The sequence below is a fragment of the Callospermophilus lateralis genome, chromosome 15 (genome assembly GCF_048772815.1).
Source record: "Callospermophilus lateralis isolate mCalLat2 chromosome 15, mCalLat2.hap1, whole genome shotgun sequence".
Classification (NCBI taxonomy): Eukaryota; Metazoa; Chordata; class Mammalia; order Rodentia; family Sciuridae; genus Callospermophilus; species Callospermophilus lateralis.
The window spans coordinates 83,339,606-83,365,651 of NC_135319.1; the positions used below are offsets into that span (position 1 = coordinate 83,339,606).

Genomic DNA, 26,046 nt, shown 5'->3' on the forward strand with positions numbered 1-26,046 from the left:
CCCGGGCGCACAGAGGACGCCCCGGGCCGGCCAGGCGCCCAGGTCCACCTCTGGGTGATCCCTTCGCGGGGACGCGATTGAGACAGCTCCGGGGAGGGAGGGAGGACCCGGAAGGTGTGGGGGAGGGGATACGAGCCCCGCCCCGGCCCCGCCCCGGCCCCGCCCCTGGCTCGGCCCCGCCCCGCCGCGCCACGATTATAGCCGATGACTCAGGGCGGAGCTCCGCATCCAACCCGCACGGCCGCCAACTTCTCTGGATGGGACCAGAAGTTTCTAGCCGGCCAGTTGCTACCTCCCTTTATCTCCTCCTTCCCCTTTGGCAGCGAGGAGGCTATTTCCAGACACTTCCACCCCTCTCCGGCCACGTCACCCCGTCCTTTAATTCATAAAGGTGCCCGGGGCCGGCTTCCCGGACACGTCGGCGGCGCGCAGAGCTCTCGCTCCACCGGCGGCGGCGAAGTGTCCGCACCCCGCGACCCCGCGTCCCGAGGCCGCTGCGGCCCGACCCCGACCCAGCATGAGCGCTGCCACCCACTCGCCCATGGTGCAGATGGCGTCCGGCAACGGCGCCGGTGACCGCGACCCCCTGCCCCCGGGCTGGGAGATCAAGATCGACCCGCAGACCGGCTGGCCCTTCTTCGTGGACCACAACAGTCGCACCACGACGTGGAACGACCCGCGCGTGCCCCCTCAAGGTCCCAAGGTGAGCCGGGCCAGCGGCCTCACTTCGACGGCGAGCAGGCCGGGCGGGGGGACTGGGCCGGCGGGGTACGCCGGGGCTCCCGACCGCCGGAGGTCGGCGAAGGCCACCGCGGACTCACGGCCTTCGGGGCGGACAGCGACCCCCACGCAGGGGTAGGTCGCCGCTCCCGTTGCGTCCTGCTGCGCGCGGGCGAATACCCTCTGCAGACCCGCCCTTGACAGGCGTCGGGCCCAGAGAAGCCCCCGAGGGCTGGCCCAGGGAGTGCGACCCGCAGGGGGACGCTGGGTCCACTCGCCCTGTTCGAGGGGCGGAGGGCCTGGTGCTGGAGCTGCCCGCGCTCCTGGGCCCCGGGAGGGGCGGCCGGCCTGGTCAGCAGCCGAGGCCCTGGCCAGGCCCCGCCGCGGCCTCTCTCCCCACCCGGCCTTGCGTCCCGAGATCGGCGGCACCCTGTACGGTTCATGCATCGTCCCTCTGTGCGGATGCCAGAACTCCTCGCAGGCAAGGGCGGGCGGCGGGGGGGACTTTGGGGGAATTTCACCTTCTAGTTCCACAACTTGGTTGAGGGTTGTGTTGACTTTACTCTGTCTCAGACATAGAGTGACTCAGGACACTGGCGTAAATACATTTCATTAGTTTTTATTCTTTCTGTATTTGAAATTACAGCTGTATTACTGTTTGAAACTGCTTTCAATAAGGTAGTCTAATGTCACTTGTTTAAAGAAACAAACAAAAAACCCACAAGGTACTCTACTCCCGGGCAGTTTCTGTGCTAGAGATCCCTGACTGCCTCATAGTTGGCCCCTGCCTCGCCACATTGCCTCACACTGGAGAGAAAGAGAATATGTATTTTTTTTTTTAATTTTAATGGCACACATTCCCCTTCTTGTTATGGTATTAAAATACTTAGGATTTGTTCCCAGTACATAAATAACTGAAGAGCGATACTCTTGTGAATGCAGCAAATATATACCCCAGTGTCAAATATGCAGAGATACCTTCAAGAGCATGAATATTTGAAAATACAAATTTGGGATGAAGAGCAAGGAAATTTGAAAATAAATATTTGGATTGAGGGCTGGGATTGTAGTTCAGTGGTAGAGCTCTTACTTAGCATGTGTGAGGCACTGGGTTTGAACCTCAGCACCACATATAAATAAAGTAAAAAAAAAAAGTAAATTGACAACTAAAAGATAATTTAAAATTTTTGGATTGAATCTGCTCATTTGAAAATATAGTTAAAATTTTATAATTAACACATTGATGTAGTAATAATTTCTATAAATTTGAGCGATTTTTCAAAGTAAAAAGTTTGGAAAAATAAATATACCTAAAGAGTAATTATTACTGGTGTCTGGAAAAAATTAAAAGCAATTAAGAGCTGATAACCATTATTTTTTTAAAAAGATATGTATTACCCACTTCACTTTCACTTTTAGGCACTTCATTTTTTGGCCAGTGCCACAGATAGAACTCAGGGCCTCCCAAATACTGGACAAACACTGCACTCCCAGCTCACATTTTATTTTTTTCTTAAAGATACTGATAAAACTTAGGTATCCAAGAGTGAGGCATTGTATATCCAGCAGTTTACATTTACAAGAAATTAATTGTATATTTATTCCTAAAAATCAGAACAAGAGGCTGTAATTATCTGGGATGGGCATAATTATATATATCTTTTTGTCTGTCTGTTCAACCCCTTATTGGGTGAAGCTTGTACTCTATCCCTCTTATTTCAGGGTGCATAGGTGTAGAAGATCTATATTTTTTAAAAATATATTTTTTTTAGTAGTCAGTGGACCTTTATTTTATTTATTGATATGCGGTGCTGAGAATCAAACCCAGTGCGTCACACATGCTAAGCAAGCGCTTTGCCACTGAGTCACAATCCCAACCCCCAACGATCTATATTTTTGAGGTGTCCTTCCTATAGACACATGGCCAGTCAGAATCTGCCTGCACCCTTTGTTGAGAGTGAAGATTAAGTTTGAGCACATACATTGCTTGTACTTTGCTTCTTTCTTTCTTTCTTTTTTTTTTTTGAATTTTTAAATATTGATTTTTTTTAGTTTTCAATGGACACAACATCTTTATTTTATTTTAATGTGGTGCTAAGGATTGAACCCAGCACCCTGCTCATGCCAGGTGAGCGCATTACCGCTTGAGCCACATCCCCAGCCCTGGTACTTTGCTTTCAACATGAGATTTACCCAGCAAGTTGGGATCTTCCTATGGATGGATTAGACTGGAATTTCATAAGCCTTTTTAAGGGAAAAAATTACTGTTCTCAACAAATAGAAGCTATGAACTACTAAAATAGAAGGGCTGGGTTGGAAGAGTTGATCTGAAATTTTCATGGTCAGAATTTTATTTTTTAAATCTGAATTTTATTTATTTATTTTTAGTACTAAGGTTTAAACCCAGAGGCTCTTAACCACTGAGCCACATCCCTAGTTCCCCTTTATATATATATAAATATATATATATGTGTGTGTGTGTATATATATATATATATATATATACACATATATAAATAAATAAAGGTTGCTCTGGGCCTCACTAAGTTGCTGAGGCTGGCCTTGAACTCGCGATCCTCCTGCCTCAGTCTCTTGAGCTGCTGGAATTACTGGTGTGTGCCATACCCAGCACAGTGAAAATTTTGAAGTTCTTGAAAGTTCTGGGATAGGTGGCCTAATCCCAGTGATTTAGCAAGACCCTCAGCAACTTGGTGAAACTCCATCTCAAGACAAAAAATTAGAAAGAGCTGAGTATATAGCTCAGAGATAAAGTGCTCCTGGGTAAAATCCACAGTATCATAAAAAAAAAAAGAAAGAAAGAAAGAAAGAAAAGAAAACTCCTTAAAGATCTTTGGTTCAGTCTCTTTATTTTATTGATAAAGAAATGCAGAGAGTTCAAGTGGGTTTCTGAAGGTCATAGAGGTAGCACCAATAGCAAGGAGAGAACAGTATGGAGCCACTAAGAACAGGCAGTTAGAAGTGGCTTGAGTTTTTATAAGACTGAAGCATGTGGGATGGAATTCTTGAGCATCTTTATGTCTTCCCCATCACATTGGGTCACTCAACTCTGCTGTGTTTGCTTGGATTTTGATGAGTGGATATGATGAATTCAAGAAGAGAGTTTTTTTTTTGTTTTTTTTTTTTAAATCAAATTGACTACCTGGGATTTGTCGGTGTGGTACCAAAACATAAGGAGAAAACTGACGTCAGTCTGAGAGTCAGATCCTCCCGGCTGCTCCTGCTTCATGTCTGGGTTTCACTGCTTTCAAAACAGTGCTTTGATAGTCACAGAATATCTGGGCAACTGATGCAGTTCCACTTACGTGAATCACACCTTAATCCAGACTAAATACAGTGGAAAATCCTTCCGTGTTGTTTTATGTTAGAAATTGGTTTCCTAATGCATAATGAGAGAAGAGCTGGGTTCTAAAGAAAAGGGCTCTTTTGGAGGAGCTGAACTGGAGGACCCTCTAAGCAGCCTCATGTTGGAGAAGAAATGCTGCCAGTCAATAAAAAGTATTCAGCGAGCATGGAAACAAAGCTCTCTTGGGGGCGGGTTCTGCTTTGGGATGTTTATAATCTAACGGTGTTGGTAAAGAGATGGCTTTCATGGAAAGAAGAAAAAGACTAGCATTTTGTATTTTATTTAGTTTTAAATTCTGTCCTCTTACGTTGATACTCCACCTTTCCCTGAAGTGTTTAGAGCAGGTCTTTTCTGCCCCCCTCCTTTTCTTAACAAGGGGGCAAGTAAAAGCAAGTGTCATGACTGCAAAGACACTGGCTTCATCCAGCACCTTTTTTTTTTCTTTTGTTTTTTTCTTGGTACTGAAGATTGAACCCAGGGTACCTTACCATTGAGCTACCTCCCAATCTTATTTATTTATTTATTTTTAAATACTTTGTTCGTTGTAGATGGACAATACCTTTATTTTATTTGATTATTTTTATGTGGTGCCAGGGATCAAACCCAGTGCCTTACACATTAGGCAAGTGCTCCACCACAGAGCTACAATCCTGGCCCCTTATTTGTTATTTTGAGACAGGGTCTTGCTAAGTTGCTGAGGTTGGCCATGAACTTTTGATTCTCCTGCCTTACTCTCTAGACTAAGGATCATAGGTGTGAGCCACCGTGCCTGGTCTTCATAAGTAGCTGGGCCTCCCACCAGCAGTCTTCCTGGATTCTGATTTTCTGCATCTTCTGCCTTCCCACTAATCTCCTAGCAAATTTGTATGATCCCAGACCCCTTTCCTGTCGGAGAAGTTAGTGATCACTGTGGCCCCTGGAGATGCACGGTCACCTGTAGTACTCCATGAGTAAGCAGAGTCTAGGTATTCTGAGTTCTGGTCACTTGAATACCTTCTTGGATGGCAGGCAGACACTCTTCCCTCACAGAGCGAGGCTATTCTTGCTCTGTGGATCTTTGGGGTTCCCAGCTGGCAGTCTCCAAAGGAACTTGGGCCCCATGTTGGATCTGAGTTACTCAGAGTGGTGCCCAGAAATCTTAAGTCCAAAGAGCTTTCTGTTGACTCTGATTCTGCCAGACTGGCTTGAGAGCCACGAGGGCCTGATCCTATTTGGCACGGGGGTGGGGGGATGGGGGATGTGCTGGGATGTGATACGAGCCTGTGTGGGTCCTGGAATCTCTCAGCCGTGCCTGCTTCACGTCTGGCCTGCAGAGTTGATTGTCTAGCCTTCACTTTCCTTGGGGAAACTTTCCCAGTGCCTGAGCTTCTGCAGTGTGACTCTGGGCAGAGGTAGGGACAGGGTTAAGACAGTTTCACAGCAGAGTGTGTCTGGCAAGGTGTCAGTGTGAGAGTGGGGAGGTGGTCAGTCTCTTGGCCTGAGACCTCCCCACACCCCAGAAGAAATGAGCCAGATCAGGGACTCCTTCTTTCCGTCTGGCCCTCCCAGCATTCACTCGCCATCACAGTGTGGCAGGTTGTACTCAGGTGCTGTGAAAGAAACATCCCTTCAGAGAAAATTGGAAGTATTTCAAGTATGATTGGAGCAGAGAGAGCTGTTTATTCTGCGTCAGATTCAGCAAAGCCTCCTGAATTTTCTTAAAGATGAGATCATTTTGCTCTTTCTGGATCGATTGCAAGCTGTTGTGTCTCTTAGCAGATTCGGAGCACAGTCGGGAGATGAGTGGCCCATTCTCTCCTTCGCATTTCCAGCAAGTTGCAGTCATGGCTGAACAAATGCCTTTGCTACTGGATGAACAGTGTTTTGTTGGGGGTGGGTGAAGAGTGTGGCCGCATATCTTGGGAGCCGGGCTCTCCAAGACCTTCATTTTCTAAAGAACAGCCTGTGTTTGGCTCACTCAAGAACTAAGTGTACCTCGGAGAGTATAATTTGTACCTGTTCTGTGAAGTAGATTCCCCTTTATGAGGGCAGAGTCTGTGCAGGGACGGTGGCATTTGACGTTAGGCAGGGCTGGGAAGGCTTATATGTTGGATGCTATCAGGGCTGGTGGTGAGTCACAAAGCTTCATACCACCCATGAGGCTTGATTAGCACTGTCCTCATTTCTGGAATGACACACAGTTGCCTTATATAAACCACTCTGCATGTTTATTACTTTTTATTGACATTTAAAAATGATGTTCTGTTGTTTACCATCCAAAACAGGAAACCATACATAATACAAACCTGCTCTTTCTCCTTCAAGTTTTGCCATTTTAATGCTGCTCTTAAATATTTCGGAGGCCTATATTGAAACACCGGAAGCTGAAGACAAAGGTCCTACTTATTAGGAACCTCTGAGACCCTATAGTTTAGATCAGCCCCCAGGAACCCACCACATGTGACTATTACTCTCCAGCCCCCTCCCTGGTTCCCCTCTGTAGTGAATCAGCTCCACACCCCCAGTCTGTTTCTTCCTCACCACTTAGACTCAGCCAGACTTCTAAGGCCAGATGCCAGATCCTGTTGTTCTTCAGATGTGGTGTCTCTCCATCGTTGCCTGCCACTTGTGATACTTTGTGTGATATCTAGTGTTACTAAGTCTTCACATATTTCTATGAAGATGACTTGGGGCCTTGTCAGCTTTTCAGGGGGCCAGGCAGCTTGCAAAAGCTTAATCAGAAAGATTTCCTTAGGAAAGGATGAATGGATTTTTCTTGGTCTGTCAACATATTGATACCTATGTTCAAGATATGAATGCGTACTTTAATAGATCTTGTCTTTTTTAAATCCTCAGGACAGTTCTCTGAGGTAGGAGCTCTTAAGTATGCCTTAATGCCTGAGAAAACAGGCTTGGAGAAGGGATTTGCCTGGCCTTGGGTCACAGAAAGACTGTTATAGCTTTCCCCACCTAGGATCCTGCAGGAGTGACCCACACAGTTGCCTTTAGTGGGCCAGGCTGCTTCATACCCAGGCCCAACCCCACGTAATAAATAGCCTTGAATCCATCTTTGTACAGTTGATGAGAAATATTGGCCCATTTCCTGAGCCTGAGTCTTAACTCAGGAGGTGGGCTGTTGTTTTCGTGTCACAGAATTAAATGCCATATAAGGGACAGGGGTGCTGTTCGATGCCTTCCTCCATGAAGCATGTCCCACCTCCTTCCAATGAGAAGCAGGCTCTCCCTGCTTTGCCTTGGGCTCATATGGCGGTTGCAGGTTCTGGGGCCGTCTGTTTCATTCTCTGAGCTGGAAAAAACTACTGTGTGGCCTGCCTCTGATGAAGTGTGGAGGGTGTGTGTCACTGGAAGCCTTCCATTGGTTCCTCAGCATTGCAGTGTTGTCCTGGGCTCCTGATTGTCCCCCCAGAGGCCTGTCCCTGTGATCACTTTTTGAATGTTGTTTTCTGCATAGAGGATGTCAGTGTTAATTCCCCAAGTCCATCCTGATGGGCCTGGAGAAGCTCTGTTTTCCACCAGTGACACAGCATCTTCCAGCCAGCCTGCCTGAGGGAGGGGCTGGGAGCCAACAGCAGCCAGACGCTGTCTGCACAGCTAGGGATCAGCGACACTGGGAAAGGAGACTTTTTCATTTCTTTTTCTTGTTGTGGGCAGTAAGATCAGACGCCGCATATGCAGAGCTTCTTATTCACTGCCAATTCAAAAAGACCTGGAAGTGTAGCCTGCTCCTTTGTGTGTCAGGAGCCTATTGTAAACACATCAGCTGCCCAAGGCTCCTAGCACAGAGCTGGGCCCTGGTGAATTGAGGTGAGACTTTCTACTGGAAATTCTTTAGCATCCTGTTGGAGAACAGACCTTTCCTATTTCAAAATAACTTCTTCAGTGTTCACTAAAGTAGAATTGCAGTTATTTCAAAATTTAAAAATTTCTTCTTGGACACTGAAGAAATGAATGGTTTAAAAAACCCAGATAGTGGGGAAGAGGAAGAGGAAGGCACCTACATGTGCCAAGGAGAAGGCAGCTGCTACGATGCTGGGTTGAACCTCCTGGGTCAGTGGAATAGGCCCCGGTACAGGGCCCGGTGCAGAAAGGGTTAGCCCCTGTTGTTGCTGCTGAATAGGGTCTTCTCCCTCCAGAGGCCCTGTGCTGGGCGCCATTGCAATCTTGAGGTTGTGGTGACTCAGAACTGAGCCAGTGTCTTTACTCTCGCTCACTTGCCCTGTCTTGGCAGGGCCGATGACTCAGCAGAGCAGTGGCTTCCTGACCCAGCACACACTTGTACTGAATGTTCCAGGTCTGAACCTCAGCCCAGCTTGGCCAGATGAAACGCTTTCCTTCCTGCTGCATTTACCCCAGGAAGACAAAGAAGAGTTTGGAGATGTTAATCACACAGCATAGAGGTGTGACAGGAAAGGGCTAGTGAAAGGGCTGAGCTTACCATCAGACAAACTCACGATCTAGAGAGCTTAGTTAAATTGTTCACCCTCCCTGGGCCTCAGTCCCCACTTCTATAAAATGGGAATTGCAACTGTACTTGTCCAGCAGGGTTGGGAGACTGCAGGGAGATGTTGCATGGAGGGGGTTAGTTCAAAGCCTGGACCTGGATCGGTACATGCACAGTCCCTGGAGATGTTCACAGCCTTCGATGCTGGGTGAGAGGGTATTTGCAGATAGGCATTTGGCTGCCCCATGTGGTAGATGTGGCTATGCATAGGACCTTTAGCTCTCAGATGGGCCTGAGTATTGCTTCTCAGAAGTCAGACCTCCTGTCATCCCCTTTGCACCAAGTTAAGCTGACTGCACCTTAACTGTGTCTAAACATCCCTCAGAACCCTGGCCTTGCTGTGTCCCTTGTGACGGCAATATGCAGCCAGGGGTCACATGAAGACTGTTAGGCCTCCTAGAGCCTTAGCCAGCCCCCAGCTCCAGCTCCTGTCAATCCCTCATCCTCCACCTGAGACAGGCCTGGGTATGGTGATTCCTGCCCAGAGCTGCCCTGAACCCTGCCTTACTCAGCCCAACTCCTTGAGGACAGGCTGTCTCTTGGACATTCCAGCACAGCCCTGAGGACAGTGCCAGGAAGGTACTAGGTACCAGGATCCTTAGAAGCTGGGGAGAGCCAAGATATCTTAATAAGAGCCCATGGACCCTGTTACCTGCACCCAGCTTAGAGGGGCAAAGATGTCCCCACAGATGGAAGAAGGAGTTTTCTAATTGTCTTCATCATCCTGGGGGAAGATGTGGTTGTTATGTGAAGAATGCTTTGAGAAGCTGTTTAGGGTAGGGAGAAGAATTCCTAGGAATCTCCCTAAGGGACTCACTGTTGGTCCAAGAGGGTCTCCCTTTGCCCCAGTTGCTGTTTACAAATGGGAGATTTTTTTTCTCTTGGCAAAGTATATTTTGTACAAAATGCACATCTGCTGTCATCCTACACTGACACCTAACAAACGTTTGCATGGTTGGTATCTAGCAGATGGAACCAGTGTGTCCACTTTTGATGTGGGACAAGTCCTTGAGAAGGCTGTGGAAATGTCCAGGTGTGAGGATGGTCCCTTCCAGGTCTCTTTAAATTCAGGGAGATCTTGCTTCCTGGTGTGGAGATTTCAGGTACTTATCCCTCTGTGATTCCTAACTGTAGGTAGATTAAAGAAGGTGCCTTGCTCCTTCTCCTCTTCTGGTTTTTTTTTTTTTTTTTTTTTGAAGAGGAAGTAGGTAGTGTTTATTTTTCCCTGAATCCATGAGTACAGGAGCTGGATTATCTTGGCCTGGCTGTGCACTTCCTGTGTGACCTTGGACCTCATCCATTTCCACATTTGCTAAGTGGAATCCTTGAGGAGGGCTCCTGGGTGTGGGGACAATGGGGAGGCTAGAGACTTGGCTCTGAGCCCCGACCTCTCCCCCATTGGAGAAACGCTCAAAAGCTGCCAGTGTGCATAGCTGGCTTGAGGACTGCTTGTGGGCCCTGGTAAGGGAGGTCGAGGAGATGCCTGCAGATGTTCTGCCTCCTGTGGACTGCCCCCTGCCCCAGCCTGGCCTGGCCTTTTCTCCCCCAGGTCTCTGGTTGTGTGCAGGGAGCCCCAGCCTGCTGTTGGTTCCCAGCAGTGAGTTGGTGTATAGGCCCTTCCCCAGAGTAGCTTGCAGGCCTGAAGGAAAGGGAAAAATACTGAGGTGAGGCCTTCTGAGGGGTTTTTGGCTGTGTTTGCTTCCAGGTTAGTTCTCAGCAGAAAAAATGGCATTCTTGTTAATTAGTGCCCTCAAAGCTCTCAGATAAATGGCCTACAACGCTATTAGGCTTCTTACCTAGTTGGTGAGAACCACTGAGGAACTGGGCTTTGCAAACAGCAGGCCTAACCCTTGCTGGAGAAAGCTGCGTTTATCCATATCTATCTGTGGAGTGAAGATACATGACTGTATAGGGCAGGTTGTGGCTTGAAGTTACAGAGCCTTTTTACGTCTTTATTTCACCTATGTCTTTCAACCCCCCCCCCCCCCGCCCTCGCAGAGTGTTAGGAATTTTACAGCTGGGGAAACTGAGTCTTAGTAGTAAGGAGCCCCAGCTCCTTACTGGTGAGCAGCAGGGAGGGATTGGAGCCCAGGGCGACAACTTGCAGACTAGGGCTCTGTTGTTCATTCCTGTTTATTTGGACACAGCTGCAAAGAGAAGCAATGCTAGGGGCTAGGGACGCAGCTCAGAGGTAGAGCATTTGCCTGGCCTGTGCACGGCCGAGTTCAGTCCCCAGTACAACAGGAAGAGGAGGAGGAGGAGGAGGAGGAGGAGGAGGTGAAGCAGTGCTGGTTTCATCTTCTAAAAATACTCTCCAGTAGAAACATAGAGGGACATTCATTTTATTAGTCCTGGGATAAAATGATTAACAAGTATCAGAGCAAACCTCCCATCAGCTTTGATTCAGGCTGGCTCACAGAGATTATGGCCTCCACGGATCTCTGTTTTACCAGAAGTCCCAGGACAAAATTCCACCTTCTTAGAGGTCCTATGAATGGACTTTGGTGGAATGTGGGCCTTGCTTATTATTCAGAATTTTCTCATTCTCTTATCTACCCCACCCAGCAAAGGGAGTGGTGGAAAAAGACCCCGTATCACAATCTGGTGGAAACTGAAAGAATTTAGAGTTCCTTGTAGGGACACAAGTGACTATTTATATAACAAATTGACAGTAATACTTAATTCATTCCTATGGCCCATTGTATCAAACAGAAAGTGGTGGTAGCATGTTGAGGCTCAGCCCTGTGCTTAACATGAAAGCTTTGTGCTCCAGTCTCCTGCCTGATGGAGGTAAGCCACGCTGCTGAATTGTGACCAGGCCCTGGCTACATGGGGAGTTCCAGGATTGCTCTTTTCCTCCACCTCTTTCCTTTGTTTTAGAAGTTTTGAAGTGTTGTTAGAGAACTCAACGCCTGGCCTGGGTGAAGGCTCTTCTGGCCTAAAAACCCAGTTAATAGAATCCGTGTCCTACTTTAAGACTCAGGGCTATCATCAGAAGTGCTGTGGCAGCCCCAGGAGCTGCTATAACCCTCAGTTCCCATCAGGGTGATGGGAGCTGAGGTTTGTAGGTATTGAACCCACTTTTTTTTTTTTTTAAATATGTTTTAGTTGTAGATGGACACCATGCCTTTATTATTTTTGTGTGGTGCTGAGGATCAAATCCAGAGCCTCACACACGCTAGGGCAAGTACTTTACCACTGAGCCACAACCCCAGCCCTTGAGCCCACTTTTTAAGAGCACTGTGGCCATAAAACCAAAGCTGTGGGGTTGGGCCTCACAGAGGGAGCCTGTTTTCAGGGTTCAGAGTGTTCAGTGTTCGGGGGATCAGTTGTAGATGGGTCAAGGCCAGCCCTTCTGTATGGCCATCCTATGAATGTGCATGTACCCAGCTTGTGCCTTGCCAGACCCACACCTGGCAGGCATCCGATCCCTGCTTCCTGCCCATCTCCTAGAGTACAAGGGCTGCAGCCAGGGTGGTGTTCAGCCTCTTCATAGTTGAGAAAATAAGGTCCAGGGAGGGATTGCTGGATGTTCGCTTCACAGGTGGTTTTAGGTGGAACAAGACCTAGGACCAACTGCAGTCTCTTTCCGATTTCCTGGCTGTCCCCTTAGTGCCAGGTACTTGTTACAAACAATTAGTCATGCAATCGTGACCTTAAGCAGATAAGCCCAACAGCTTGCCTGGGCTCCAAACCTGACCTCAGGCTTTCTCTAATAATAATGTCTTGTTTTTAACAGGACAAAATTTTGGCTTGTCTGAGGTATTTTTTTTTCTGCTTTCAATCCCAGCCATCTCATGGAGTTATTTGTTGCCCTAAGACAAGCCTCAGAAGATTTTAATGCAATATTCAGGCAAGGGGAAAGAATTAACTAATTTATTTTATAAATTAATGTGGTGAGATAAGCAGTGGAAGGCCCTGGGGCACTTATTTTCTAATTAGATTTTGTGTATATTCCTGATGTCCTTTTACCTAAAGATAAGGGTAATGAGCTGAGCTGCAGGCAGGTCTCGGTGATGATGGGCAGTCATCAGCTTGGTGACTGTGATTGCACCCCAGTCCCTGTCATGTGATCACCCAGCGCCACCCATACCCCACCCCTTAGAAGGTGGCTTCTCCCCATTGATGTCAGGTTGGAGCAGGGGATGAGTCATATCTGAAGGATGCTAGTGTAACCAAGAGACTGTCTCTAGAATTGTGCTTGAACTTGAGAACACCTCTTAATGGACTAAACAGATATTTTAGTCATATTCTGGGGAATTATAATATTACACGTTTTTTGGGGGGGTGTTCTTTTTTTTTTTTTTTTAACTTGATTTTGATGAAAATGCAGTGGGCACTGTAGGTCTCCAGGCAGTGCTTTTTACTTAGAAAAATCAGTCATTTGTACTGGACTCTAGCAATGCCGGGAGTGGGGCCCTCAGGCTGTGGTGTGAGCACAGGCCTTGCTGTGGGTGTGAGTGTCACTTTTTATTCTTTCAGGTGGAATTGCTGATTGTTCTGTGAAGTTGGTGTAATTTTTCAGTCACCTAAAGCAATAGTTTTCTAAACAAAACCCCCCAGAGTGGAGGGGGCGTCTGGAACTTCTTCCTGATGCAACATTTGCATTTTATTAAACAGCATTAGTGGGCCATTAATTCTCCCAGGTCCAGGAGCCATGGACCTCAGGATTGTAAAGAAAAGCAGCCCCAGCCACCCTTCCCCTTTAGCCTTTGCGTTTGTGCCTGATGGCTTAGTCATTTTCCAGTCTTCTACCCAGGGTTCTAGGAAAATGTGCAGTTTGCTAGATTTTTACACAGGGGTGCACCTATTTACCACCACCCAGAAAAAGAGAATATTTCTATCACCTCAAAATAAAGAGTCTAGAAAGCTAGAACCCTCCCAGCCACTAACATCTCCTCCAGAGGTTACTGGGGGTGAGGTTTTTTGTTTTACAGTTAGAGAAGCAGTGGGCCCAGTCAGCTAGCAAAGACCACATCAGAGGACTTGAGTGGGCTTCTGATTTCGCCTGGAAGGAAAGCTGCTCCATTTAGTGGACAGACTGCCCAAAAGGACTGTTGGGACTCCACACTGAGTATCGGAGGATGCCTGCAGCACCTCTTGGTGGCTCTCTATGGTGCCCATCTCATAGCAAGAACCAGCTTCTGAATGTGAGGTCTGGATGCTGTCCCTGCTCTTGGGTGACCTGAGAGTTAAGCAGGCTAAAATAATGTTCCTGCCCTAGCACGTGGTCATTCTAATCTGAGAGTGCCAAGTGCCTGTCTGCCTATATCCCCAAGGACACAGTGACACCCTTGCCTTTCCTGTGTTTTGGAGGCCCTCCCTGGGGCAAGGTCTCAGCAGGAGAGAAGCAGTTGATGGGCTTGGAAGGGCTAAATCCCAGGGCCAGCCACCTGGTGTCCAAGCCTCTACATAAATAGAAACATCATGGAAACGTTGCGGAATTAATGGTCTCTTCCCTCAAAGCATACATCAGCCCTCAGGATCTGTCCTTGCTTTTGACCAACTCTGAGCAATAGAAAATATACCCCGAAAGCTCATAGGTTTTTTAGTCTTCGCCTGTTTGCCATTCAGAGAGCTGCTTCCTTAAGCAAGGCCCTCTCTCTTTAATACCTGACCTACTCGGATATATACAAGTGACACACATCAGTGGCTCCCCTCCTCTGGAGAAGGCTTTTCATGCTTGGGAGATGGTTGGTAGCTGTGTTACGCAGCCTCTGCTTGGTGAGAGGTGGCATCACCCAGTGAGTGGCTGCCCAGCCTTGTTGTCTGAAATAAGATCTTTCTCTGTGGTACATCTGGAACTTGGCCTTCTCAAGGGTCCCAAAATAGCCAAGCCACTGAAGAGAGAACTTCATGAGAGGACAGAAGAGAGGGACCCCAACTCTCCTAGTTCAAGTAGGCCTTGTTCTGTTAAAGAAAAAATTGTTCTGTGATACTTGTTAAAGCAGACCACTGGGCTAGGAGAAGGGATCACTGCAATGGAGTTCTGCAGGTGGGGGGCAGATGAGCCCGACTCCCAGCACAGCATGGGCAAGTGGGGACTTTACAGCCAAGGAGCAGTGTGAGGGTCACTGGATGGAAGATGACTGAAAGGAAAGAAACATCAAGGCCTAAGAGAGATTCTGGCTAACATTCTACTAACCTGTGACAGCGTTCTTGCTACAGACGTCCAGGTGATCAGAAATGACCTGGGGATGATGGAGACAGGAACCTCATCAGATAATGAGATGATCAGACGTGGAAGAGGGGGTTTGGTAACCGTGTATAGAGAGTTCTTTTGCTAAAACTAGATTTTACAAGTGCACAGATGGGCCTGGGAGAAGGTTCAGGAGTCTGACTAAAGCTTGGCTAGGCAAAGACTGTCCGTTGGCATCATAAGACTAGCACAATTAATCCCTGGGTTTTGCTCCCTCTCTGTGCTGTTTGTGATCTTGAGTGCCTCCCTTGTAGCTTGTACTAACAGCATTTCTGAAGAGGCAGCACCGCTATCGCCACCCTACTTCTCTCTGAAAGTTTCTAAACTGTGTCTGTGTTTGGGTCCAGTATAAACCTGGTACAGTTGGGAAACTTGTACCTTTTTTGGAAGCTGAGAGTCTTGCTGTAATTTGGTAGTTGGAAATTGAGTCTTGTCCCTGGGAGATCACCTTCCAATCTGAAGGTTGGGGGACAGTCAAGCTCTCCTGCATATACTGCCTCCCCATTGTTACCCAGAGAAGAAACCTGTCTTACCAGTTTGGGAAATTGGGGCTTCCCTTGTGCTCAGCAGTTACCTTGGCTCCTCTGCTTTCGCCTGACCATGCAGCAGCTGCTGTAGAAGAAGGGATGTTCAACAGAAGCAGGGGACTGTGGAGCAGCCAGACTCCCTGGCTAAGCTGGGGACCCAAGTCGCTCTGGAAGAGCAGAGAGAGGGCTCTGCACCAATTTCCTCTTCGGGGGTATTTTCTTTCTGTTTTCTCATGAGTCTGTTTCTCTTCTGTTCATTCTAGGAAACGTCGTCCTCTGCCAATGGCCCTTCCCGGGAGGGCTCCAGGCTACTTCCCACAAGGGAAGGCCATCCTGTGTACCCCCAGCTCCGACCAGGCTACATTCCCATTCCCGTCCTCCACGAAGGGGCTGAGAACCGGCAGACATACCCTTTCCATGCCTATCCCCATCCTGGGACTCAGCGATTCAGAACTGAGGCAGCCGCAGCTGCCCCTCAGAGGTCCCAGTCACCTCTTCGGAGCATGCCAGAAGCCACCCAGCCAGACAAACAGTGTGGACAGGTGGCAGCAGCTGCAGCAGCTCAGCCCCCAGCCTCCCATGGACCTGAGGTAAGGAGTGGCCTGGCTCACCCCCGGGCCAGGCACTGGTAATGGGCAGGCATCAGGGCCTGGTCTGTAGTATCAGCAGCCTCCCAAGCAAAGATGGTTGCGGACCCCAGTCCCATGCTATCCCCCAGCATTTCACAGGTGTTTTTTTTAGGTGCCCAGGGCAGGAGTCTCATGACTTATTTTTGTAATTAAGGAATGGGACCAAGATGGTGAACTATAAACTGCTTGGTCCAAATGCGTAAAGGAGAGAGCAGCCGAGCTGATACCCTGAAGACTGGCCTCCTGGCTCCTAATTCTGATGTTCCTTATTTACACTGGGCTTCTCTGTTTCAGAAAGAGCTATGTATTATTTTGGTCTAGTTCAGTACTTATGGATAAATATCAACCGCTCAGAACTATGTAGAGAATGAAAACAGGACTGCATACCTGTCCTCAGAGCATCCTGCAGTGTACAAGGAAAGCCAGATAAGGAATGAGAAAGGCAGCAGCCCAAAGATAGGTTCAGCCCAGAACCCTTCACTTTAGGGTATGTTGGTGGATTCAGGGCAACAACAGCTGAAGAATAGTTGTCAATCTGATCCTTGGTGGGGATTTGTGGGCCAGTGGACTTAGTAGGCTTCCTGAGCACTAGGCCCTTTTTGTCTTCTGACTGCAGATCATCCCCTTGTGCCCACTGGCACTGTTCTTGAGCACAGATCCTCACTCCCTGTCTGTACCCAGAGTCATGATGGCCTCTGAGCTCTACCACCTGCATGGGGAAAAAAGTCATAGTTAGTGGGGGGTCCCAGGAGGTTCTTTCTTTCCTTGGAGAGGAAACACCTATGTGTATAATGTGTTTGCTGTAAAAATCAAAGCGACACATCAGAGAAATCTTGGCAAATTTAAGCTAATAAGGCCCTTAGAGACCAACGCAGAGAAAAGGCCTCCTCATTTTCTAGATGAATAGAAGGTGGCCCAGAAGAGAAAGGGGCCTGGCTTGCCCCAGGCCTCACAGGGGACACATGAAGCTCCCAGCTGTCACCCTCCCTAGATGAGTAGCAAAGGGTGGAGGAGGGCAGCCAGCACTGTGGATGGGGCACTCCTGTGGGCGCCATGTGTATGCACAGATGATTTTACTTACTGGTCAGGACAGGCCAGTGTATATATGGGGTGCTTTATCTGTATTTCAGATGACGCTGAGAAAGCTATTGAGCTAGTAAGAATTTGAACCCAGGCCCCTTTATTCCGAAGCTCTCAGTCTTAATGCTACTCTATGGGGCTGGGGACTGCACCTAGGCCCCATGCCTGCTGAGCACTCGGTCTGTCACTGGGCCACCCTTCAGCCCTTAACACCCCAGTTTGAAAATTGAAACATTTCTGTGTGGAAAGTGTTGGGAAGTGTGTTGCTTTGAGTAGGTGCACAGTGAAAGGTTGGTGTGCCAGGGCTGTGGGGTCACTCCTGGGGCCACACCCTCTGCCCTTTGTCTCTTACAGCGGTCCCAGTCTCCAGCGGCCTCCGACTGCTCCTCCTCATCCTCCTCGGCCAGCCTGCCCTCCTCTGGCAGGAGCAGCCTGGGCAGCCACCAGCTGCCTCGGGGCTACATCCCCATCCCAGTGATACATGAGCAGAATGTGGCCCGGCCTGCTGCCCAGCCCTCCCTCCACCAAGCCCAGAAGACCCACTACCCGGCTCAGCAGGGTGAATACCAGACCCACCAGCCCGTGTATCACAAGATCCAGGGTGATGAGTGGGAGCCCCGACCTGTGAGAGCAGCCTCCCCGTTCAGGTCACCAGTGCGGGGTGTGTCCAGCCGGGAGGGCTCGCCAGCCAGAAGCAGCACACCAGTGCACTCCCCGTCGCCCATTCGCGTGCACACCGTGGTTGACAGGCCCCAGGTATGGGAAGTCGGTTCTTAGCAGACTGCTGCGGTGGAAGCATATCTCCATCCAGGGGCCAGGAGCTCTGTGGGTACTGTGGGCTCCCGCCTTGTTAACTTGGGCACAACAGGAGAAAAGTGAGGCTCGCTGGTCCTCAGCAGAAACGTAGGACAAGGGCTGTGGCCCCGCCGCTCTTTTCAGCTGATCATTTCCCACTCTGGCTGTCTTAGGAGACCTATGCTGTCACCCTCATACCGGAGACCAGGTTTCTTAATGCCCACCACACCCCTGTCCACACGCTCACAGCCTGATTAGATCAACTGTCCCCTTCTCCACTGTGCAAGCCCCTCTGTACAGTCCCAGGCCCTCTCCCCACCTACTGCCTCCCAAGAGACCAGTCAATCTTGTTTTCTCTGTGGTACCTGCTCATCTTTCTGATGGTGCCTTCCATGAGCCCTTTATGGTATATCAGGTGATTATTCTGTGCCTTTTTGTTTTTTCTTCTTCTTTTTCTTTTTTTATAGTTGTAAATGGACAGGAATGCCTTTGTTTATTTTTATGTGGTGCTGAGGATCGAACCCAGTGTCTCACACATGTTAGGCCAATGCTCTGCCACTGAGCTACAGCCCCAACCCTATTCTGTGCCTTTTAAAGTGTTCATCTTTTCTGTAAGCTGTGAGCCTTATGACAGGAACTGTGTCTGATACCTTTAGTTTTTGGTCAGGTGCTTTGGTCCCTGGCTGATGCATCAGCCAGCCGTAGTGGGTAGAAAACCATCCTGGCCTGGTGAAGGCCCTGGACACCAACTTGCTTGTCATCTAGTGGAGCAGGGTTGTTGAGTCAGGGAGGAGGAGAAAGTCATTGAGACTGAGCAGCCTAGCAGCAGAACATCAGCAGCCAAGGTCCCTCTGGCTGCAGCTTGAGCAGTGAATTAAAAGGAAGCTCCCTGTGAATGAATGTGGGTTATCCTTTTCCTATAAACAATGACACTGTCCAGGGCCCTGGAATGGAGAGAGCACCCTCATTTTAAAATTTTTTTTGGTGTTTTTTTTCTTTAATGTGGAAATAATATCAACCTTACAGAGAGCGTTACAAGACTCAAAAAGAAGTTCCATGTACCCTTCACACAATCAGTTAACATTTTTCTGTATTTGTTTTGTCATTGCTTCTCTCGACATACGTTAACTACATATATTAACTGTCTGAGAGATAGTTGCAAATGTCATCCCTCTATTCTTAAATACTTCAGCAGATATTTTCCTAAAAAAAAGACATTGCTAGCCATAGAAGACCAGCCTGGATTCAGGGTGTTCTGCAGTAGCATCATCCAATCTCTAGAACAGTTCCTCAGACTTTGATGCTTTGATGACCTTGACATTTTTAAGGATCACGAGCCATAGGACATCTTCTCCTAAGTTTTGCTGAAGTCACTAGTTACACAGACTACCACTGCCTTTAAAAACCCAAAGAGGGCCATGTGGTGGGTGCATGAGTAGTAAGGACCAAAGTTTGGCCAGAGATTCAGTCAAAAAAGGATGCTGGTGTTGAGATGGCTTCATCACATTAGATCCATAATTAGTGAAATGGTACTTAATCTTTACATGGATCATGGTGACCTCCCCATCTTTTTTTTTTTTTTTTTTTTTTTTTTTTGGTACTAGGAATTGAACCCAGAGGCACTTTATCACTAAGCTACATCCCCAGTCCCTTTTATTTTTTATTTTGAGGTGGTGTCTCAATAAGTTGTCCAGGCTTGCAATACTCCTGCCTCAGCCTCCCAAGTTGCTGGGATTACAGGTATGTGTCACTGTACCTGGCTATGACCTCCCTTTTTATAGCTTGTTCAGAGAACATTTTTTTGGAGGCTTTTAAAAATTAATCTAACTGAACATAAAAGTAGAATTAATATTTTAAGTTGGAAATAGTTTAGAAATAGAATAATCCAACATTTATTTCCCCACTGATGAAACTGGAGCATGTGAGATTTTTACACAGGTTTTAGATTTTCATTTATATACTAGAAGAGCCACAGTATTCCTGTTTTGAGCATCGTTCATTTTTTAAAAAATAACAGCTGTCAACTGTAGTCATAAGAAAGAGTGCACAGCCTGAGTTCTACCTGGGGAAGTACCACAGCTCAGCTGAGCTTTAGGCTCTGGCACAGATGTGCTAAAGCAGGATTCTTCTAGAGTTAACTATTTTGAGTGTCTTGCTTATTCTCACAAAATACCTTAGTTTGGGCAGAAAGCACTAGGTTGTCATAGGTTTGAAAAAGCAGAAGATCATTCCTTTCCTGAAATAGGAGATGAAAAGTTCCCCCGGGAGCAGGGAGCGCACGGTAAGGAGGCAGACCAAGGCAGCCACTCCCTGTCTGCATCCTGAGTCGGTATCATTTGGGAATGTACCGTGAGCAAACCCTGCTTAGCAGTTAGCTTAGGTTTTGCTATTCTCATTTTTGGAAATTATATTGGTTTTCTTTTCTTTGCCACAAGACTTGTCACCTCCAGTGCACGTGAGGTTAATAGACAAATAGCCCAGAGTGACTAGTGGAAGCTTGGAGAATGGTTTGGTCAGATACAGGATTAACACCATATGTTTATTTAAGCTGTTTGTTGACTTTGAAAATCTTTTATAAGGTTAAACTTAACCAAGAAAAATAGTTTTTTTTTTCTTCTAATTGATACTAGCTACAAACAACTACCTGTGACATTTAGCCAGTTATTTTAAATACCTCTGTATCTTTTCTCTGTTTCTCAGCAGCCCATGACCCATCGAGAATCCCCACCTGTTGCCCCACCTGAAAACAAACCAGAAAGTAAGCCAGGCCCAACTGGACCGGATCTCCTTCCTGGACACATCCCGATTCAAGTGATCCGCAAGGAGGCGGATTCTAAACCTGTTACCCAGAAGCCGCCTCCTGCCTCTGAGAAGGTGGAAGTAAAGGTTCCCTCTGCTCCAATTCCTTGTCCTTCCCCTTCTCCAATTCCCAGCCCTGCCCCTTCTGCTGTCCCCTCTTCCCCCAAGAATGTGGCTGCAGAAGAGAAGGCAGCCCCCAGCCCTGCGCCTACAGAAGTCACACCCCCCAAACCAGGAGAAGCTGAGGTCGCCCCAAAACATCCAGGTGTGCTTAAAGTGGAAGCCATCCTGGAGAAGGTGCAAGGGCTGGAGCAGGCCGTGGACAACTTTGAAGGCAAGAAGACTGACAAAAAGTACCTGATGATTGAAGAGTATCTGACCAAAGAGCTGCTGGCCCTGGATTCTGTGGACCCTGAAGGACGAGCTGATGTACGTCAGGCCAGGAGAGATGGTGTCAGGAAGGTTCAGACCATCTTGGAAAAACTTGAGCAGAAAGCAATCGACGTCCCAGGTCAAGTCCAGGTCTATGAACTCCAGCCCAGCAACCTTGAAACAGATCCACCACTGCAGGAGATCATGGGGGTGGGTACCACAGCAGCAGACAAGGGGAAGAAAAGTGCTGGAAATGAAGAAGCCCAAACTGCAACCCAGCAGCCAGAAGCCAAAGAAGCAGCAGCTCCTAACCCCGGCAGCACGACGGACTCAGCTGGCCCCCCAGCAGCCGCACCATAGTCCCCATTAGACAAGAATCAGACTTGGAGACTTGGCACTGTTGTGTGTGCTTTAGGGAGTTTTAAGTTGCATGCATTTCAGGGACTTTAAGTCAGGTGTTTTTATTTTTTTGTAGGTGTTCCGTACACAGTAACTTGGGTGGAGGCAAAACACTAATAAAAGGGCTAAAAGGAAAATGAAGCTTTTCTTCTGTATTCTTACTCTGTATAAATAAGAAGTTGCTTGTTTCAGAAGTTTAACCCCATCGCTTATTGTTTTGGGTCCCCACTGTGCATGGGCACCATGTGTTAACTGTGGTTGTGAGCTGTCTTTCTGTAGCTCTGAACTGAGGAGTCTTTTTGGGGGGGTAGATGGGGAGTCAAATTTCCCATCACACAAATATGAAATCCATTTTTCAGAAATGTTGCCATTGTAATGGGATGATTTTCATCTCAGAGTTCAAATATCTAACTTTTAGATAGAATAAGATGTAAGGAGCTATAGTCATATCTGTATGTTGGACAACTATAATGTTACATTTGAAAAAAGGGGAAATAAAGTAATTATATAACTCAGTTGTGTGTGTGTGATTTCTAAAACATTGAAAAGGGTGGTGGCATCAAGATTTTCTGTCCCTGGCTGTAGTCAGAATCAATGGTCAACGTACTCACTAGCTGGCTCTGGGATTCCTAATGTTTCTACCCCTCCAACTCTTGAGAGTGTGAATCTTGATCGCTTTTCCAGTTACACCTGGAACCTGGGAAGACCCAGGATTGTGGACTCAGGTAATGGCATGTGCCTGCCACACACCTTCAGGCCACCAGCCAATGGCTGAGATGCCACTGGGCAGCATTTTGCCCACCTGGACTGGGGCCACTCTCTGGCCTCCCCATGGGGCTGACCGGGATGGTTCACAAGTGCACAGGGAAGCCAGTTTCCACAATTGCCAAAGTTCTGTGGAGTCTAGGTCACGGGGATTAGAAATGTGCTCTGATAGCCTTGGGATCATCTTTATGTCATACCTCTGAGTCACCAAACTAGACTGGGACAAGGTTTATCTTCCTTCCCAGACTGGGTTCCTAGAAACCTCTGGGGTTAGGGGCCAGATGTACTCAGGATTCACTAGGGCAGAATATAGTTCTTTGTGTGCCATGGTCCCAGAATGTGGAGATGTGCTAGATTTTTTGAAAAGGGAGAGAAAGGCCTGAGACCTTGGAACTCAAATGAGCACACTGACTTTGGAGTCCCTGAGCTGAATTTCTCATGACTGTACTGAGTTTAATATTGGTGCCTGACGATGCCACACAAAAATACACACTGCTGTACTTGCCACTCTTAGCTTGCTGAGGAAGGTTGAAGTCACCCTGACGGGAGTCTGCCAGCATTCCTGAGTGAACTCATTTGGGGAGGGCAAGCTGACATGCCACTGATTCTAGAAACTTGAACTTGTAAGTAGGAAAAGAAAACTCCCAGACTATATATATTTTTTTTTTTTAAAGAGAGAGTGAGAGAGGAGAGAGAGAGAGAGAGAATTTTTTTAATATTTATTTTTTTTAGTTATCGGCGGACACAACATCTTTGTTTGTACGTGGTGCTGAGAATCGAACCTGGGCCGCACGCATGCCAGGCGAGCGCGCTACCACTTGAGCCACATCCCCAGCCCCCAGACTATTTTTAAAATGAAAGTCTGTGTGACCACTTCTTTTTGGGCCCTGGGCATCTATTCTCAATGGACTTTGAATGCTAGTTAAGCCTCCTCAACTAGTTAATAAATTAGGCTGATAGCATTTTCATCACTAAGCATCGTAAGTAGTTAGAGTACCTTCAGTTGTCCAAGTTAGAGAAAGCATGGGTATCCAGAGCCAGGTCACTTGCCAGAGTTGGTGTTCCTTGGGCCTGTGTGGGGACTGGGTACAGCCGCCAGCAAGGCTCTTACTCATATACATGTCTTGGCCTCTGTAGAATTGGGGGCCAAAACCTACTGAGAATCTACCAATGGTCGGGGAGTTTGGCCTTGCTTATCCATCCAAGTACCCTTTAGAAAAGCAGTTAAGAGCACAAATGAATCAGAACCGGGCTCGAACCACAGCTTCACATATGATAATCTTTGAGAGAGAAGTTTCAGACCCATTTTTTTCTTGGATTCCTCATTTGTAAAATGGAGATAAATGATTAAATCGATTCAGAAATGCAAAGAACTGAAAGTGGCCTGGCAGAAGACAAGAGTTGACTTATTATCACCCCCATTTAACAGGTGAGAAATGGGAAGTGATGTGCTCACTTCACACCCAGGAGCAGAGACCAGATTTGAGTCCCGATCCACAAGGCATCTAAGGCCACCTTAGTCTCACCACAGTGCTCTGTAATGCTTAGTGCCCAGTGGGCTGCAGTGGCCAGGAGGGCCAGGACTATTAAAGTACCACAGAAATGTGAGAATAACCTCTTACCTCTTCCAAGCCTAGAGAGCATCTTTACATCCATTTCAAAATCCCACAGGGAGCAAATGACTTTGAGTTACTACAGATGGCCCCCAACTTTCAACTTTCTTTGACTTAGGATGGTCCAAAAGTGATACATGTTCAAGGAGACACCACACTTCAGTTCTGATCTTTTCCTGAGCTAGTAATCGGTGATACGGACGTCACACCTGCTGCCGGGCAGGGCAGTGAGCAGCAGCTCCCCGCTGAGGGACACCACTGCTGCTCCACAGTGCGTTGTGCTGTGTCTGGGAGGTCAGGTGTGGTAGATGCATTTTCAATTTGTGGTCTTCTTTTTTTTTGGTGGGGGTGGTGCCAGAGATTGAACTTGGGCACTTGACACTGAGACACCTCCCCAGCCCTATTTTGTATTTGATTTAGACACAGGATCTCACTGAGTTGCTCTGCACCTTGCTGAGGTTGGTTTTGAACTCATGATCCTCCTGCCTTAGCCTCTTGAGCCGCTGGGATTACAGGTATGCACCACCATGCCCAGCTCTTCATGGTCTTTTCAATGTGATAGGTTTCTTGGGATGTAACCTGTTCTAAGTTGAGCATCCATAAGTGGTGGTGTCTACACTTAAAGCCCCATGCAGCCTGGATCCCTGGGCTTGGTTGCCAAGCTTTCTGTGCCCTCTTCCTCCCCTCTCAATGCCGACCCCTTCCTCCAGCCCATTCTCACCAGTGATACCTGATGCCCTCCCTCCTTCCAGATTTTGCCCACCCTGAGATCTTGCAAACCCCTTCCTTGTTTGGACCTTCTGTTCCCTTTCAGAATTTGCCAAAATGACCAGTGCCCTTTGGCCTATTTGCCAGCCTCCATTGTTTTCTCGATGCTTAAATGTCTTTGTCATTTCCTTGGCAAGACTGTAAGTGCTCGAGGGGCAGCAGGTCTGTCCTGACACCGTATTCCCACAGTGTTGTCCAGACCTGGGGACATGGGTGCCCTGGATTCCCAGTGGGCTCTTTAAAGTCCCTTTGAGGGGCTGGGAATATAGCTCAGTGGTGGACTCCTGTTTAGCATCCCCACCACCACCCAAAAAAGGAAGAAAATAGTCCCTTTGATTCAAGATCTTATGATTCCAAGACTAAACAGATGTTTCTTCAGGAGATGGAAGTTAGGGCCAGCGCTCCCTCCAGCTTCCTCTGGTAATCTCCTCCCTCCAGGCCTCTTCCCTGCCCCCCCACCCCCACCATCTGTGAAAGGTGGGCTTCTCCACCTGGTCTGGGTGCCCTCGGGATTCTGCCAAGTGCACTCCTGTTACTGTGTGGTCTCTGTCCTTGGTATTTCTCCTCCAGCTAGCCAGGAAGCCCGGCCTGGGACTCCTCTGTGGGCTGTGCATTCCCGCAAACCCCCGTGCGAGTGCGGCCTTCCTCTCGCTGCTCTGTAACCTGATACAAATGTGATCAGATGCCAACGGTCAGGATCCAGGGCTGCAGTTATTTTGGGATGTGCAGGAGCCTGTGGGAAAATGCTGGAACATGTCTTAGTCACTCAGGCAAATACCTTTCTTTCCGTGTTGCAGCATGTTTTGGGCTTTCTGGCCATACAGAAAGAGCCCCAGCAGGTACACACACCCTCTGCGGTCAGAGGGCCCTTCCTGAGTCTCTCCCTCTGTGGGCCACATCCGCCCTGCTGAGCGTGAAGGGGGAGAGCAGGGCTGGATTTAGCCCTTCAAGGCCCTAAACGTGGAAAAAATCGTGGCGCCTCCCCCACACATAATTCAAACCACAGGAGAAGCATAAAGAGGATCTGAAACTCCCATGTTATACTTTGTACTTTTTTCTTTTAATTAAAGATTAAATCTTTCTAGTTATGTGTGTGCATGCTTGGGTGTGTCTCTGCTTTCTTGATCCTCTAAGCTGTGGTCCAGCGCTGCCCAGTAAGAACTAAGGGGACACCAGATGCAGTGGCGCATGCCTGTAATCCCAGCTGCTCTGGAGGCTGAGGCCAGAGGATTGCAAGTTTAAAGTCAGCCTCAACTACTTAGTGAAAACTTGTCTCAAAATAAACATAAAAAACACGGGGATGTGGCTCAGTAGTTAAGGGTACCCAAATTTTTTTTTTAATACTTTTATTTTGTTTATTTGTTTTTATGTGGTGCTGAGGATTGAACCCAGTACCTCACATGTGCCAGGGCAAGCGCTCTACCACTGAGCCACAACCCCAGCCCTCTGGTACCAAAATTCTAAAAAACCCACCAAACCAAACCAAACACAAAACAAAACAAAACAAAACACCAA

The 26,046-nt window shown here is 47.8% G+C and overlaps 1 protein-coding gene across 2 annotated transcripts; it reads left to right on the forward strand.

Moving 5' to 3' along the window:
- The first annotated feature begins 222 nt into the window (after nt 1-222).
- On the forward strand, nt 223-21,900 carry Bag3 (BAG cochaperone 3). 2 transcript variants are annotated; one of them, XM_076834543.1, is made up of 4 exons: nt 223-703; nt 15,575-15,901; nt 17,375-17,776; nt 20,516-21,900. In XM_076834543.1, the coding sequence occupies exons 1-4, from the start codon at nt 518-520 to the stop codon at nt 21,344-21,346; spliced, it is 1,746 nt and encodes a 581-aa protein (XP_076690658.1). In that variant the 5' UTR covers nt 223-517; the 3' UTR covers nt 21,347-21,900. The 2 variants fall into 2 exon arrangements, with proteins under 2 accessions (XP_076690658.1, XP_076690659.1); XM_076834544.1 differs by having other exon boundaries at nt 20,519-21,900.
- Nucleotides 21,901-26,046: the final 4,146 nt, after the last annotated feature.

Bases quoted from the DNA above. Each gene is read 5' to 3' on its own strand.
- Bag3 (XM_076834543.1), top strand. From the start codon at position 518: ATGAGCGCTGCCACCCACTCGCCCATGGTGCAGATGGCGTCCGGCAAC. The intron at 15,902-17,374 runs GTAAGGAGTGGC...TGTCTCTTACAG, and splicing joins CAGCCTCCCATGGACCTGAG to CGGTCCCAGTCTCCAGCGGC. The intron at 17,777-20,515 runs GTATGGGAAGTC...TCTGTTTCTCAG, and splicing joins CCGTGGTTGACAGGCCCCAG to CAGCCCATGACCCATCGAGA.